Raw genomic sequence first — 17433 nt, forward strand, 5'->3', positions numbered from 1 at the left:
AGAACTCTTTAGTTTAAAAGTCAAAAGAGAGGATAACATCTTTTTATGTATTTCTGAGTATTTCATTTCATAGACAAGGCAGTAATAAAAATCAAAGGGTGGTTTTTGTGATTCTAAATTTTTGTTAATGACTCCTCTTTTTTTGGTCATATCCTTTTTCCAAGCCGTTTGACTTTCATTCATCAAACTGAGCACTCTCACATTTTTTGGCTGTAAAATTTTTAGTTCCAGGGGAAATAGTTGTTAAAAATTCTCATGTATAAGCTAAGATGTTCAAACTTTTAAATCTTTTCACTTAGTCAATGGGCTGCTTCAAGAATTTCACTGGTTTAAATCAATCCTATGGCTTGGTTTATGGGGGATTATGTTTGTGAAATTAGATGCTAGATTTTCACGATTACAATTCAAAATTTGTTTGTAGGAAATTTTAATTTGGAGTGGATATATTTAGCATCATCAAGTATGTGTTGTGAGATTGCAACCTCCCATTATATTTCCTTTTTCTATTGTTACACTTCCTTTTTACATTAAACTAGTATGTAGCCCCGTGCTACCGTACGAGAATGGATATATTATTAATCATGAGTTTATTCATGTTTAAAAGACTCAGTTAAGTCTAAATTCATATTATTAACCAGAAAATTTCATTAATAAAACTTAGCAGTATATATATTTTACACAGAAAGATGAACCTTGGTGACAATGTTTATCCAAAAGATCCATTCACGCTTTTGAATCTTCAATCTCTATTGGTGATTGAAATTTTCGTAGCTTAAAAAATTTAAAATATTTTGAAAAAAAAAACCCTCAGAGTTGTACTCATTTTGTAGTTTTACGATGGGTCATTTTGTAACATGATGGACATTTGTGTGAAGAAAAAACCTCTGAAGTTTCATTGCCGATAAAAGAAATTCTCTCTAATCTCTTTTTTATAGAGAGATGGGTTTGTGCGTGTTTTTATACATCCTTCATAGTTGTATTATCACGAAGCAGGTCCAATGGATTTAGATTAGTACTACTGATTCCCAAAGCATGAGTGTTTAATGTGTTATTAATTTCATCTCATTGGCTTCTACATGACAGCAAAATTAAAAATAATTAGATTGTACACGTGTATAGTAAAATTGGACTCCAATTTCAGATTCTAATTGAACAATTGAAATGATAATATATGATAGTAACAACAATAGGAAAATTCAAATAAAATTTCGGATTAAATTGTAACAATCTAAATAAAAAATTTCAGTAGAAAGATAGGGTGGAGTGATCCACTCCAAGAAGGCAACCAAACTTGCGTAAATATAGAATAATAAATCTCTCTCCGGAAAATTTACATTGTTCATAACCTTTACCTTCACTGAAAATTTTAAAAACGTAGTGACTCACATCTACCATCCAGACATCTACAACCGGGTCATCTCCAATTCGCGTGAGATTCCATTGATTACTAAGTTCTTTTGCAGCCTGCAAAAAGTATCATCCATCGGTTCACAGCAGTGCTTTCTTCATTGTTACAGGTGCCAAACTTGAACAAAAAGCCAAATATAAGGACAGTGAATTTTAGGCATAATGTGTATCTATTCACATATTAGCAATTTATAACAAATGTAAAGATGCAAACTTTGTAAGTGAATAGTAAACAAAACTCAGTGTCAGAACCAAGAAGAAAGCACTTTAATTCGAAACTCAATGCAAATGTAAAGATGCAAACTTTGTAAGCAATTTATAACAAAGATGCAAACTCTGGTTTTGCTATCTTTTTGGAAATTATGCAATGTACCCAAACCAAGTTCTTATCACCGATATTAATCTCTTTGATTTTCACATTTGACTGCAAAATCAAGAAAAAACTTAATTAGCACAGTAACTCACTTGACCCGATACATAGAAGTAGTTTTAATGAGAATGGGCCCACATACATTTATCTTTTTGGAAATTATGTAATGTACCCAAACCAAGTTCTTATCACCGATATTAATCTCTTTGGTTTTCACGTTTGACTGCAAAATTAAGAAAAAACTTAATTAGCACAGTAACTTACTTGACCCGATGTATAGAAGTGGTTTTAATGAGAATGAGCCCACATACATTTAACCACATGATGCAAAATTTAACTTCAATTTCAGATTCTAGTCACATGGCACAAAATTAGAACTCTAATTTGGTGTGTACACGTGACACACAATTAGAGTTCTAATTTGGAATTCAATTTCACACTCTCTCTACTTCACCTATTATTATATATATAGATAAGTGCTTTTCTTTTTTTAATTATTTTGTTCTCATGTTTATGCTAGTTCTATTATCATAGTCTAGTTAACAGAATGAAGGTACAATTGAAATTTATAGTGGTTTGGTTTTGATCAGAAACAAAAATCTCAGATTTTTCCCACTGCTTTTAACTTTTTTATTTTCTCTGTTTCCTAGTGAAATATCCTATCCTTATACTTGTTCCTAGCTATTATCTATATGTGTTTATTTTTCCTAGTTTCCATAACCATGAAACCAAGCACTATAAAATCTATATTCTATATCATATACTATATATAATAGCAGAAGTTGAGAAAAAGTTGATTCCTACAATTAAGGAGGTGCTGCCATGTAGGCAAAATGCCCACTTAGAAAACAGCCATGTATACAATTTATTCTTTAAAATACTGCACGGTGCATTTGGAGAGACTCCTTTTCATCAAATGTTTATATAAAAACACAAACCGGCTTATCCAAAAAAAAAAAAAAAAAACACAAACCCAAACGCCATATTTCCCGATCGAAAGTTCAGAGTCATCCTCACTTCCATCTCTTTGTTGCAACTCCATATAAACACAGATTAGAACAGCGTGTTCCAAACCAACAAACAGAATCTTCCTCTCATCAAACATTTTTATAAAAACAAAAACCCACTTATCAAAAAAGAAAAAAGAACACAAACCCAAAATCCCTAACGCTGTATTCCTGATCAAAAGTTCAGAATCACTCTAACTTCCGTTTCTTCTCTGCAACTCCATATAAACATAGGTCAGAATAGCGGGTTCAATTCTCCCCTCTCAAATTCTCTCTGTTCCTTGTCTTATTGCTTGCATGTTCCGTTCCAAACCAACAAAATGGAGGAAAAAAGAAAATCCAAAAGGAAGCGGAAAAAAAAAAAAAAAAAAAAAACTGTGAAAACTTAAAAACTTTGTTCATTCTCTGCAACAACAGATGATTCAGATGCTATCCCATTCCTTCTCTACAATAACAAACAATTTAGAAGGTAAGCATGCTTTTTTTTTTCCCCCTTTTTTTTCTATTCAATTTCTGTTTCAAATTGTATAAAACTATTCGCAAATCCTTTTCTGACAATTCATATCTATTTCTCTTCTATTTTCTCCCAATTTGGGTGATTTACCAAAGGACTGCGTGGCTTTGATTCTGGGAATTGAAGTTGCCCTTGAATTATAAAGTTCTTCTTCAGAAAGTGTTCAATGATTGTACTAAGGTATTGCTCTCTCTATCTCTCTACGTGTGTTTGTTTTCTGTTTGGGTGTTGAGAAAGTGATGTAGAATAGACAGCACATGCCTTCTTGGAGCAGCAGGGACGCAGGAAGGCACAACGCAAGATAAAAGGGAGGTGCCAGTAAGGGCCATCGAGGTAACAGTATAACGATCTAAAAAAAAACGCTAACCACATCTATGCTATACCTCAAAAGGACTATTCACAGTTGAAACTTCTTGTAGTTGTTAATAAAACTCAAATCTTCCCAGTAAATACCCGATGTAGAACCCATCACACACCCACACATATCACACAATCAATCAAATTGGGGTATCACAATCTCCCCCACTTAAATCCCTAACGTCCTCATTAGGGCCCACTTTGTGGAGTAGTGTCCCTGAGCCCACATGAAATTACCAACCTGGCTCTGATACCATAAGTAACAACCCAAGAAAAAGCGCTAGCCACATCTGCGCTATACCTCAAAAGGACTAGTCACAATTGAGGCTCCTTGCAATTGTTAATAAAACCTAGTTTAATCCAGTAAATACCCGATGTGGGACTTATCACACACCCACACACATCAGAGCGTATTTCCTTGGGTCGTTACATATGGTATCAGAGTGTATTGTGATGCCCCAATTTGATTGATACCATATGTAACGACGCAAGGAAATACGCTCTGATGTGTGTAGGTGTGTGATTAGTCCCACATCGGGTATTTATTGGGTAGATCTGGGCTTTATTAACAACTACAATGAGCCTCAATTGCGACTATTGTTTTGAAGGTATGACGCAGATGTGGCTAGCGCTTTTCCTTGGATTGTTACAAATAGTGTCAGAATTGCATGAAATTTGGCAGGTTGAAGGAAAATGGCGTTCTGATCCAAATGCCATGAACCTTGCCAAAATTTAGGCAAATTCCTTTATTAAGGCCCTGATAACAGTGTTTTTGCTATTTATAGTAATACTTGTTTTTCCTTAATAACTTTTAGTTTAAAAGTCAGAATAAGATCCTGTTTGTTTTGGGATGACCCTTAAGGTCAGTAGTTTATGATTATGCATTACTCAATTTTGCCATTTTTGGTAAATTTCAGTATTTTGTCACCTAATCACGTAATTGGTGCAAATTAGGGTTTTTAGACATTTATCTCAGTATTTATATGTTTTGTAGCCGTCAGAAGGCAAATTAGACTATTATCAATAAACACAGACGTTTTGTCAAATTTTCTTTTGGTGGATTCTAGTTTTATTTTTTTTTGTGGATTCAAGGAAACCCCTCGTGGATTCGAGGTTTACTACCAGAAACTAACAGTTTAGTTTCTGTTCCATCAAGATAGCGTTGTGTGTGCTTTTCTTCAGGCTTCTACAACATCACAAAGGAGACTGGAGATAAAATAGCAAGATCGACTGGTTCCTTTGTCTCTCAAATAAAAATGTTAAGCCTAAGATTGAAGCGGTTCCTCTGTATTATCTTGATCAGAGCTTCTACTAGAAGACCTTAGCAATTTCTTCAACTTCTTTACATATTTGATGAGCTTCTCCATTTCATAGGCCTCTCTGCTTTGTTTTCAAGACTTATCTTTCTCTCCGCAGGTTTCTAATAGAGTTGGCTCTATATACTCATAACAAATGGGGAGTACCAAACTGTAGTGTTGGCGTCTTGGGGAATATGTGGAAGCTTTGTGAAGGCTCTGCGTTGTTCATCAAGCTTGATTGCATCTATAGTTTCATGTATGAATAAGAAGCCTCATTGTGCTTGTCTTTTACTCTCTAATATATATTATTTAACGCCTTACTATTTGGGCTTAAAAGAGGCCTAAATAGTATCCAGAGAATAAAGAACTGCTCTAATAAGAACTTTCCAAAATGCGTAATATTTCCCATCGAAGAGAGGGGGTGCATTAAGCGATTTTCCAAGCTATAGAAGAATGGGGGTCACAGATCACGCCATAGAAATTAATCACAAACAAATGTACTCTCTTTGATACTAATGGAAAGATAAGCTCACACAATATCAAAAATTTAGACCTTCAATATCCAATTCTTAATCATTTTTAATCCTAACTAACAATAAGCGTACCAATATAAGTGATTAGCCAATTTCACTATCCATGCACATCAATAAACAATATAAAGCAAGAAAGTATTATAGAGTGCAGAAAATAAAAGACCAAATCAAACGAAAACACCAAAATGTTTTTTCAAAGAGGAAATTGGAGACCCAAGTGAAAAACCTTTCCATCAACCCTCCAAGTCGGAACTCCACTATAGAATAGATACAATACAAACTTGAAGCAGAACTTCCAAGCCTAAATCTCCCAAAGTACTTGAGTCCTCCAAGGTCTAGCTAGCATCCAACTTAGCTGAGCCTTTTCTTCTAAAAAGTTATGCCGGTTGAGTGACCAACTGCTAGTCACCAAGTGAAGTTAGGATTTGTGGTTTGGATCTCCAAAGGTTCCCACAACCAACAACTCACTAACACTCAGAATATGTGTAGGTGGTGAAGGTAGCAATCTCCTCTTTAAGAAAAAAGCATGGTGAGAGGGATAAAAAAGAGAAAAGTTGTAGATTCTAACAACAGAAAAATGGCTTCTCTCTCTCTCTCTCTCTCTCTCTCTCTCTCTCTCTCTCTCTCTCTCTCTCTCTCTAAAGTGAGCAACACATCACTCACAAAATCACTATCAGTATTCTCTCTAGGATTTTTTTTCTCAATTTTTGGAGATTTAGAGAATTGGAAAGCACGAGTGTGTATTGTGTGTTGTTTTGGAAATGAGTTGTCTACAGATGAGATCAATTTGTCCTGACTCTAATTGCGAACTAATTGTGAGCTAGCTAGGTCGCGAAATGTTGCGACACATAGAGGACAAAAAAACTCCCCCTTTCTTGATGCATGGCAACTTTGCGAGCAATCTTTGTCCCGAGCAAGCCACAAACCCACTCTAAACTGCTTTGACAAACCTTTTTCTAGGGCTAAAGCAAACCAACTAAGACAACATGTAATCCCACCAAAAAATATATCAAAATATGGAGAATTACATATAAATTTGGTACAAAATAAAACCAACACAAATACATCAAAATGAGACTAATTAATAAAACAAAACTAATTTTGATTTTATTTTAATTATCACTTCCAATAAGTATCAACTCACTTCTTAAAATATTTACAAATCAATTATCATCTAATTAACTTTTTCTTTTGAATTAATTAACGTACTTTTAGTACCCTTAACTTAAAATTTTGCATATGCCATTCTAAGTTTTGTAGAAGAAAAAAAGCTTAAAATTTTAAAGTTCTCTAGATGAAAAAAATTATAAATTAAAAAAAAAAAAAGAGGTGAAATAACACCCTACTTTTTGAGGTTTGAATGAAATCAAAGCATTAGTCGTTTCATTAATAACAGTATAGAAAATTTCAAATTTTGAAAGGTTTTGCTTGACCTAGTCCTATCCATGGCAAGTGAACGATTTTTTAGTTAAATACTGTTTCTTGTCAACAAACTTCCAAAATAAACATTCCCAACAGCAAATTTTTAGACAACCAGAATGGCAAGCAAACAGCTTCTTAACAACAATTTGAGTGCGCTTGTATAAACTGTTAGAAAATTGTGTTTTGAATTTAAAATTAGAGTTTGTAAAAAAGTTGTGAGAAGTTGTGGTTGCAAAGCTGAGTTTTAAGTTTTAAAAACGTTCTTTTAATTTTCTAGAACACCTAACCAAACATACCTTTCATCTATAAAAGCCAAGTTGTAGGGAGAGAAAGATGGAACTTACTCGCATTGAGTTACAAAACGTTCTATATTCATTTTGATATTAAAATACACCATCATGAAACATATGTAATTCAAGTCACCAAACAACATACTATTCTGTCTGTATTTGAATTCTTCAAGCTTAAATTGCTAGAAGTGTGAAAGTTGTTACACCACTGAAATGAGAATGGATTACACATCAACCACTCTACTTCTAGCTATTCTATTATTTGCATCAGCAGTTGCTCATGACATTAGTCATGATAGTCTATGCAAATCCATGGTGGAGACAAAAGGCTATATTTGTGAAGAACATAAAGTATCTACCAGGATTGCGTGATTTTTAGTTTATATAGCCTTTTCATTTTGTGACTTATACTAGTGTCTAATGTGATTAAATTTTGATGGTTCAGGTAACAACAAAAGATGGTTATATTCTTGGCGTGCAGAGGATTCCGGTGGGGAGGACTAGTAAGACGGCAAATAGGCCACCGGTTTTGTTACAACATGGGATTTTCATGGTTAGGAGTTAGAACCCTCGATCCCATATATTTGAACTATGTTTCTTTTTGTATGTGTGCTCGAGGTATTTTTATGCATGGAAGAATATAACATCAATAAACTAAGACGAGTTATGGTTGGTCACAGGATGCTGCAACGTGGCTGTTCAATTCTCCAAATAAATCTCTGGCTTTCATCTTAGCAGATAATGGGTTTGATGTGTGGATAGGCAACAATCGAGGAACAATATCTAGCCGTGGACATACTTCACTCAGTGCTAATGATCTGGTTCTCTTTGTTTTAACAAAATGTCGACTGCATTATATGAACCACATTGAAATACTTTGTAATTTTTAATCTCTTCTTACTATATAGGCTTACTGGGATTGGACGTGGGAACAATTAGTCAATGATGATCTTCCTGCTATGTATGACTATATACATAATCAGACAGGGCAGAAACTGTACTATGTTGGGCATTCCATGGTAAATATGGGGAATAGTTGCTACCATATATTCTACTTACGGACGTTACTTATCTTTCTGGGTTTTGCTAGGCATATGATCGGTGAAAGTAAGGCCAATTTTTCTAATTTGTAGGGAACTTTGCTTGCTTTAGCCTCCTTTTCCCAAGAGAAGCTGGTGAACCTGACAAAATCCGCTGCTTTGCTTTGCCCAATTGCTTATACAGGTCAGGTGTCCTCGGTGTTTGCAAGGGCTATTGCCAATACACATCTAGCCCAAGTAAGGCAAATTATGAAACTCTCCTGTTCAATTCTGAAGCCCATATTTTGTTATTTACGAATTCAATATCATAACTCTTTTTTGAAACTTAACAGCGCGCATACTTGCTGGGTCTCGGTGAATTCATTGCTGGAGGGTGAGGAAGCAATAAGCCATCTTAATTCAGTACCATCTTGCATTTGCTTGGAAAAAAAAAAAAAGGAAAAAAAACTTGCACATTCTTGCAATTAATGATTAAAGGTTTTGTTTTTTTGGTATTGTCTTTTCGGCCATTTCCTGAGTAATTTTTCAACGAAAGAATGAGACTGGTGATTTCTATCTATGATATTTCGACATTAATCAATATGTACAACTATTCTCACTTGCTGAGACTTGTTTAAAGATTTTCGAAAGTTACCCAAATTGTGAAAAATTAGACCACTAACCATCTTCTTTTCCTAGTAAACAGGTCGGTTGCTGGCAAACTTCTGGAAGGTGTCTGCCACTTACCATCCATTGACTGTAGCAACCTGGTATCCACTGTTGCAGGTTGTTTTCACTTGCCTTAACTTCATAATATATAATCTCCCTTTCCCTAACACTACTGATTTACATGTGACATTTCTATTTATAGGCCCAAATTGCTGCATAAAGCCTTCCACCTATGATGTTTTTCTGGAACATACACCCCAGTCAACGTCAACAAAGAACGTAGTCCATTTGTCTCAGAGTAAGTCTCTGAATTTTGGATACTCCACTAAGCTCGCCTTTGTCTTTTTTAAACCTTGAATTTTATGAATATAAAAATAAACCTATACGTGCATATCTCATTGTCATTTAGCCGTTCAAGTAATAGGTTAATAGTCAGAGTCGTTTTACTTCGAATGTAATTGAAAGGTTAATTTAATTGAATTCCTTAGAACACAAGGACTTTATAAATGTATTAATTCTACGTATTTTTAAATTTTGGATAGTGCTTCTAGCTGGAAACATAGCAAAGTATGACTACGGGGACGACAGTGAGAACAAGAAGCACTACGGGCAGTGCACTCCTCCTCTGTACAATCTGACACGCATTCCAAAAGACATTCCTCTTTTCATTGGTTATGGAGGGAAGGATTCGCTTTCTGACGTTAATGACGTGAAGCTTTTGCTTGACAACCTTAAGGATCATCAGAAGGACAAGCTCGTGCTTCAGTACAGAGATGACTATGCTCATTTTGATTTCGTTATGGCTGAGAATGCGGAAAGTGTTGTATATGATCCTCTGTTGGCTTTCTTGAGGACCCAAACTTGATTTTCAAAACTCTTTAAGAGATCCTCTACAGATGATTCTTTGGTCCAGTCAAAAGTTTCACATTATTATTTGTACTGCACATTAGATTTGATTTTAACTCTATATTTGGTTAAACCTTTTTTTTTTCTTTTGGCCCTATAAGGTTGTGAAATAAGGTTCTACATTTGTAATCTGATGTAGAACTCTTTGAATTATGAATGAAGGTTTGGCAAAGATTATTTTTGCCAACTTATTTTACTATGCAATTTATTTTTGTTACTATTTTGCTAACTTATTTTTGCCAGCTTATTTCGTCCATATATTTTCACGCAATTCTCACTTTAGTCCCTATCTTTTATTTTCACCGCTTTTAATTCCTAAAATCAAAAAAGCGATCTCGTTTTTGTCCCTACCATCAGTGCCGTCTGACGCTTAGGACTTTGCCGTTAAGGCACTGACGGTAAGGACAAAAACAAGATCCTTTTTTTGATTTTAGGGACTAAAAGCGGAGAAAATAAAATATATTGACCAAAGTGAAAATCGTGTGAAAATGTAAGGACGAAAATAGGTTTTCGCCTTTTATATTTATAAAAAACGTGTTAAAATACAAACAATGTTGCATTTAAAAAAAAAAAAAAAAATCTAATTCATTTAGGTGGATTTCATTTGATTGGAGAACCTAAATATACTACCACCAACTACTGTGCCAAAATCTTACCCATTACCACACATATACTGCTTTCAATAATTGATTCATTAGTAATTTTTAATATCAAATTTTAAAACGAAATGTCGTTAGAAAAATAAAAGGACCTCTTTTATGTTGCTCAATAGTGCTGTAACTTAACAGCCAAAAATAATATTTATTTTACCTTTAAACATAATTTACAAATTTTTATTACAAAGACCCTTCAACGTCCCCTGTTTTCAATTATCTAATAAATCAGTTCATGAAAGTATATATATTACCTTTCCGTTTATTTCAAAACTTACACCATCCCAGTCCTAATCAAACATGAAGCTTTCAAATCATTTGCCTCTCACAACCAAATACTTCAATTATTTATGACAATTTCCCATTTTAAAAAATATAATGAATCTATCATCTCTTCTCCATAATATTCTAATATTCTTACAATTAAAATCATACAAATATATTATTGTTATCAACTAAAATTATTAAAAAAAATCTATATTACGTCATCCTGTTTAAACATAATTTATATGAATCTATTAAAAAATGGTGGCAAGTATATCTTTCATTGTAAAAAGGCAAAGGTTGAAGAGAATGAAGATTGAACAATTCAAACGACTCCTACACTAATGAACATTACTCACACGCTACTTCAAGGTCTGTCTTCAAGTAGCCACTTGTTTATGTTATTACACCATATCATGGGACAAGATATAAATCTTAAAAACAAACTAACAATCACCAAAATTAATAACTTTGTCTTAAGTAACTGATGCGGACATTAATCAATTTGCAGCTATTTACATGTATTTAATAATACATTTTTTGGGTCCCTGCTGTATAGATATTGTCATAGGAACGTTATAGGTTATGCTATTTAGCATATACAGATTATTAGGATAGGGTACATATGTTAGTGTCTTTTGTCTTGTTTTGTAGAGATTTATTTTCCCTATCTCTGTTCGTTTGGATGCCTCTCTTTCAGTTACTTCTGCCAAAATTCAATACTTGCTCATCAATAGATATCCAACGGTTGTAAGTGAACTTTTGTTGCTTGCTATTCTCCTTATCCAACTAGTCAAGAAAATGAATAAACTTCTCCCCTTCTCTACTCCGATTTAAAGAACAGAAAATCAACTTGCAAGTGGTAAGGTAATACTTTCTTAATTACTTCATGATTTGCCTAAATGAAGTTTCACATTTCTTCTAATTGGGAAGTAGTTGCTTTGTCATATTGATATGAGCATACTATACTTTTTCAGACGGTAATTTAACTTAGTTGGTATTTTTGTTTTTTTCCTAAATTTTTAGTATTACATATACAAATTTTAGAAGTCATAATTTCTCTGGAATGAAATTTAACTTTTTAAATATGGGGATACAAAATAAATTGAACTTGAACCAAATTGTAGGCATGAAAAGTGTGTTTAAAGGAAAATAAATGTTTCTCAATTTTATAATATAGTATTAAAATATGTATTTTTTAGTACATTAATTTCTTAATATGTGTTCTTTGTTTTAAAAAACAACTGCAAGCGATTTAATCCACTAACTAAAAAAATAAAAGTTCTTCACCACATCAATCTGATTGGACTGCTTCAAAATCCTTTATTCCTTCGAAAAGATGAAGAAAACTCATTCATCGATGCTTTGGGGCTAGAAACAAACAAGCACTATTTTGGGTCGGAGCTCACAAATATTTTGTGCAAGGTAAAACTAAAGCAAGAAAAGAAATCCTTCTTCAAACCAACAAAGAAGGGGACAAAAATGCAAAATATGGACTTGCAATTGCACTCTTATGTGAATCAAATGAGGAAGGAATCCAACTACTAATATCAATTCTAAACCAACAAGATGGGGAACAACTGCTGCAAAACAATCGACAAATCTTTCGACATATAACTTTTGGAACAAGCACATTTTGCATCCCTAAAAACCAAACATACAAGAAAAATGGAGTGAGTCATTGGGATCGTGATTGCCCTTACCCTTATAGAAACGAAGAATTACATGTGACATGCAAAATGTACTCAATTAACTTGGAAATGTACAAATTAGCAAACCAAGTATGGCAGAAATTATGTTCCAAAAAATTAATTCAACAATAAAATTTCATCTTTCTATTTCAAATACTAATCTCTAATAATACAAAATAAATTCCATGACCAAAACATCCAATCACCATAAAAGAAATTATCAAGCGCAACACGCAGGTCCGCAACTAGTTTCTTATAAAAATGGTGTCAAAATTTTTCTAATATGATTTATTAACAAGAATACTGCTAGAGATATAAACTTTTTTACAAAAAAAATTACAAACTATTGATGTGGTAAGTGATTATTAGTAAATAAAAAAGTGATGTTAACAGTGGACATAGANATATAAGTTGCCAATATTCACAGTTTTGTTTTACGCTAGAAAGTCAATTTCTTGATTTTATTATAAGCTGATATTTGATTGCTTTATGGTAAACCAGTGAAAAATGAGCTCCTTGAGTGCAAATGAAGATTGCCTTGGATGGGCAGCAAGAGATGCATCTGGCGTTTTGTCACCTTACAGCTTCAACCGCAGGTATATAAGAAGCCTCTATGTTTACACATAGTTTATTAAGGAAAAGTTTGGTTGTCCATGAATTTGAACACTAATATTCATTGTTTTAACATACAAATCCATCATCTTGAAGGGGGCTATTAAAAAAATAAAACGAAATTGAAGCCATTTCTGTAACATAGTCAGCTCTACTTTCATGAAATGTCCTCACTTCAAATTACTTTCGATGATGGTACGTAAATCTTGAATTGCCAATAAGTATTGGATTTGTTCATGAAAAAGTGTTTAGAAATATGAGTGTAGCCATCAAATTTTATTGAGCGACCAAACAGGCCTCAAGTGTTAGTTCTCATTTCAACTTTTCTTGGATAATTTTATTTTGGGGGTGCTAAAGTCAACATTTCTTGATTTGTCTATGCACTATGTAGTTGCAAAACCATTGCACCTACTCTTTTATCAAATATCAAATAGGTGATGTCATTTTTTAAGAAAAAGAATAGAATTTCTACTTGGATTTCAAATGTTGTTTTCCATATCATTAGTTGACAATAATGATCCTATGCCTGAGTTCTTATATGATTTGAGAACCATGATTAATAATGTTTGAAATTTGCATTGCTTGATTGTTATATGCTGTTTGTTCTGATCGAGAATTAACCTGGGAAATGTTCTGATCAGGACTGTAAGGAGTGATGATGTTTCAATAAAAATTACACACTGTGGAGTTTGTTATGCTGATGTAGCTTGGACCAGGAATAAACATGGGGATTCAAAGTATCCTTTGGTGCCTGGGTAAGTGGACAAGCTGTATACTATGAGAAGTTTTAGATTTTTATGAACTGATATAAATTTAATATTTGCACACCAGACATGAGATTGTTGGCATTGTGCAAGAGGTTGGTTCTAGTGTTAACCGCTTCAAAGTTGGTGACCACGTTGGAGTAGGAACTTATGTCAATTCATGTAGAGATTGTGAGTACTGTAACGATGAAGAAGAAATTAATTGCGTAAAAAGACCAGTTTTAACCTTTAATGGGGTGGATGATGATGGTACTATTACAAAAGGAGGATATTCCAGCTATATTGTTGTCCATGATAGGTAAGTATTCTTTGATACTACTGTATTCTCTTTCTTCATTTTCCTATAGATGCAAAATTCACTATTACATAATAATATGAAACCCTCCCCCCCCCCCCCCCAAAAAAAACAAAACCCTGGTTTAAATAAAAGTTTCTGCTGAATTTGATAATTTGATGTGATAATTGTGACCTTTTAGCCTTACACTCATGGGATTTGGCAAGTTTTTCACAAATTAAGAATATTAGTTTTGGTCTTGCAGGTACTGCTTCAGGATACCTGATGACTATCCATTGGCTTCAGCAGCTCCTTTGCTTTGTGCTGGAATTACCGTGTACAGTCCCATGATACGCCACAAAATGAACCAACCTGGTAAATCTCTGGGAGTGATCGGACTTGGAGGTCTTGGTCACATGGCAGTGAAGTTTGGGAAGGCATTTGGGTTGAATGTGACTGTTCTCAGCACTAGCATATCCAAGAAAGAGGAAGCTCTAACTTTGCTTTGGGCAGACAAATTTGTGATCTCATCTGACCAAGAGCAGATGAAGGTAGATTTACATACAATTTCTTATAAAGATTTTTAATTTTATGAACAAGCTGAATTTATTGAAAAAAAAAACACACAACAAGAAGTCATCAGTAGGCCCTAATTCAATATCCATTTCTAAATCTTGGCCATTATTTAAGAAATTGAACCATGAGCAACAGTATCGTACCTTATCATTATTCTCACTCTGATTTTCCAATCCTGATTATAGAGCATTTGTTGCCCTATTAACATTAGCAATATTGAAATTGTTTACCTATCTTTATGGATTGTTGTATTGATTGTTAGCATGTTATTTACAGGTCGAGGCTAAGTCATTAGATTTTATAATTGACACTGCAGCTGGTGATCACCCATTTGATCCATACTTGTCACTGTTGAAAACTGGTGGTGTTCTAGTCCTAGTGGCATTCCCAAGTGAAGTCAAATTCCATCCTGCAAGCCTTAACATAGGTACTTTGAAAACTATCAGTTTTGAAGAGTTTAATGCAATTTTAAGAACTCTTTTAGTTGGTGATAGCTTTCTAGGCTTGAGTGTAATATTGAACAACATTCATTGATCTTTTGACAGGAATGAAAACCATTTCTGGTAGCATTACAGGTGGTACAAAGTTGACACGAGAAATGATAGACTTCTGTAGTGCTCATAAAATTTACCCAAACATAGAAGTAATTCCAATTCACTATGCAAATGAAGCTCTTGAGAGGCTAATAAAGAGAGACGTGAGGTATCGGTTTGTGATCGATATTAAGAACTCCATAAAATGATACTGCTAAAAGCACAAGAAAAATTCCTCTTCTTGATATTATGTTCATATTTTAGGTACATTGAAGGTATTGGATCAAATGTTGAAACTCTAACAGATTGTTGAGTGGTATTGTGAGGAATGGTTTTACTTGCATACTAGCCTGAAATAAGTGAATGGATTGTTGAGCAATATTGTGAGGAATGATTTAATAAAAATTAGAAGTGTGAACTTTTAAATTGTGAACCCTTTGTATCATAGTCTTGTCACCTGTGTTGTGCAAGTGCTTGTGGGAACAATATATATATGGTAAAGTAATATGTAAATTTCATCCTCTATGTTTGGGTCGACTCAGATTTTATCCTCGACATATAATATTTTGATCTTAGTCCAAACATTTGACCTCATTTTTAATAATGTTGTTTTTTTGTTTGTCACTACCCTATTCCCCCCCCCCCCCCCCACCCAAATAATCATTGACGTATCTTGAGCACGAAACATGAGACATTTATTTTATACTATATAATTGTTGGGAATAAATTCTATATAACTGGGAATAAATTTTCGCAAGCACAGCAGAAGCACAAGAACACAAAGATTTACGTAAAAAACCCTTTCTCCTTGATGGGAAAAATCACGAAACAAACTTCGAATAATTTCACTATATTAAATAGAGATTACAACACTTAAATTCACACATTGCTCTCTTTCTCACTATGTATCTCTCACATCATAATATTTGAAATCTTATTCATGATAGATCAGGCTTTATAGAGGGATTTGAAAAAAGTGATATCTTATTTATTTGTTAGTGATGGGTGCAATTATAGATAATATGATACATAGTGTAAGATTGCAATTTGAAAAATATGGCAACAAGTGAAGGAGTGGCGATTTGAACCCTAGTTCTATGCTACAAGGCTCTTGGCAATACCATAAAATTTGATGATCGATAAGACTAGATCTTGCAGTCGTTGACTATACTGACATTTTTATGACCTCTTAGACACTTAATAAGACAATATACAATGCATTTGGTAGGTGAGTTTGATGTGAATACAGTACACAAATTTCGGATGGTGTACAAAATGTTTATGCCTAGGATGTTTACTATTATGTTTGACTTTTAGAGAACTCTTTAGTTTACAAATCAAAAGAGAGGATAACATCTTTAATATATTTCTGAGTATTTCATTTCATCTTTAAAAATCAAAGGGTGGTTTTTGTGATTCTAAATTTTTGTTAAGGACTCCTCTTTTTTTGGTCATATCCTTTTTCCAAGCTGTTTGACTTTCATTCATCAAACTGAGTATTCTCAAGTTTTTTGGCTGTAAAATTTTTAGTTCCAGGGGAAATAGTTGTTAAAATTTCTCATATATAAGCTAAGATGTTGAAACTTTTAAATCTTTTCACTAATTTGATAGGAAACACAGCTTGCTATCACTTAGTCAATGGGCTGCTTCAAGAATTTCTGGTTTAAATCAATCCTATGGATCTTGGTTTGTGGGGGATTATGTTTGTGAAAGTAGGTGCTAGATTTTCACGATTACAATTCAAAATTTGCTTGTAGGAAATTTTAATTTGGAGTAAATATATTTAGCATTGTAGGGTCACAATTTAGGGCCCAAGCTCAAAGAAGAATTGGATGATGGCCCAATGAGCCCAATACAATAAATTTGTAGAGAATGGGTTAAAGAGCTAAGTTTTAATGAAGTTAATAACGGCTAGTATGGATTTAGAAGATGATCAAGCAAGAATAAGACTCATTGGATTGAATAAATTCACTATCCGATGAGATAATTCAAAGTATAAATCAATATAACTGTTTATAAATACAACTTTGATTACTACAGTGTTTTTTTTTTTTTTTTCCTTTTTCTTTTCTTTTCTTTTTCTTCCTCCCCTTTCTCGTGGAAGGTCTCTCACATTATATTGTTCCTCTCAAGCCATCCTAATCCTACACTTGTCAATCATCTAAACTTTCACTTGAGTGTCTGTCCCAGCATACACCTTCTTTGACTTTCTGTGAGCAGTAGTAGTTGAGATTGCACTGTTCAGGGGTCCTTTCAACATAAATGCGGCCAGAA

General features: G+C 33.7%; 2 protein-coding genes across 2 annotated transcripts; both read left to right on the forward strand.

The window, feature by feature from the left end:
- Positions 1-7417: 7417 nt before the first annotated feature.
- Positions 7418-9751, forward strand: LOC112030224 (triacylglycerol lipase 2). Its single transcript, XM_024062913.1, has 9 exons — positions 7418-7549; positions 7644-7751; positions 7879-8019; positions 8107-8217; positions 8332-8475; positions 8571-8611; positions 8924-9003; positions 9089-9184; positions 9429-9751. Exons 1-9 carry the CDS (start codon positions 7418-7420, stop codon positions 9749-9751), a joined length of 1176 nt encoding a protein of 391 aa, XP_023918681.1.
- A 3118-nt stretch (positions 9752-12869) lies between these two features.
- LOC112034240 (probable cinnamyl alcohol dehydrogenase 1) lies at positions 12870-15592 on the forward strand. The gene is made up of 6 exons (XM_065776853.1): positions 12870-12996; positions 13654-13767; positions 13844-14074; positions 14316-14601; positions 14903-15053; positions 15172-15592. Exons 1-6 carry the CDS (start codon positions 12908-12910, stop codon positions 15366-15368), a joined length of 1068 nt encoding a protein of 355 aa, XP_065632925.1. The 5' UTR covers positions 12870-12907; the 3' UTR covers positions 15369-15592.
- The last annotated feature ends 1841 nt before the right edge of the window (positions 15593-17433 follow it).

Source organism: Quercus suber, unplaced genomic scaffold (assembly GCF_002906115.3).
Source record: "Quercus suber isolate HL8 unplaced genomic scaffold, Cork oak 2.0 scaffold_143, whole genome shotgun sequence".
NCBI classification, from domain to species: domain Eukaryota; kingdom Viridiplantae; phylum Streptophyta; class Magnoliopsida; order Fagales; family Fagaceae; genus Quercus; species Quercus suber.

Excerpts from the sequence above, each read along its gene's own strand:
- LOC112030224 (XM_024062913.1), top strand. The coding sequence starts at position 7,418 with ATGGATTACACATCAACCACTCTACTTCTAGCTATTCTATTATTTGCA. Across the intron at positions 7,752-7,878 it reads TACAACATGGGATTTTCATG|GATGCTGCAACGTGGCTGTT; the intron begins GTTAGGAGTTAG and ends GGTTGGTCACAG. Across the intron at positions 8,476-8,570 it reads CCAATACACATCTAGCCCAA|CGCGCATACTTGCTGGGTCT; the intron begins GTAAGGCAAATT and ends GAAACTTAACAG.
- LOC112034240 (XM_065776853.1), top strand. The coding sequence starts at position 12,908 with ATGAGCTCCTTGAGTGCAAATGAAGATTGCCTTGGATGGGCAGCAAGA. Across the intron at positions 12,997-13,653 it reads CCTTACAGCTTCAACCGCAG|GACTGTAAGGAGTGATGATG; the intron begins GTATATAAGAAG and ends TGTTCTGATCAG. Across the intron at positions 14,075-14,315 it reads TATATTGTTGTCCATGATAG|GTACTGCTTCAGGATACCTG; the intron begins GTAAGTATTCTT and ends TTGGTCTTGCAG.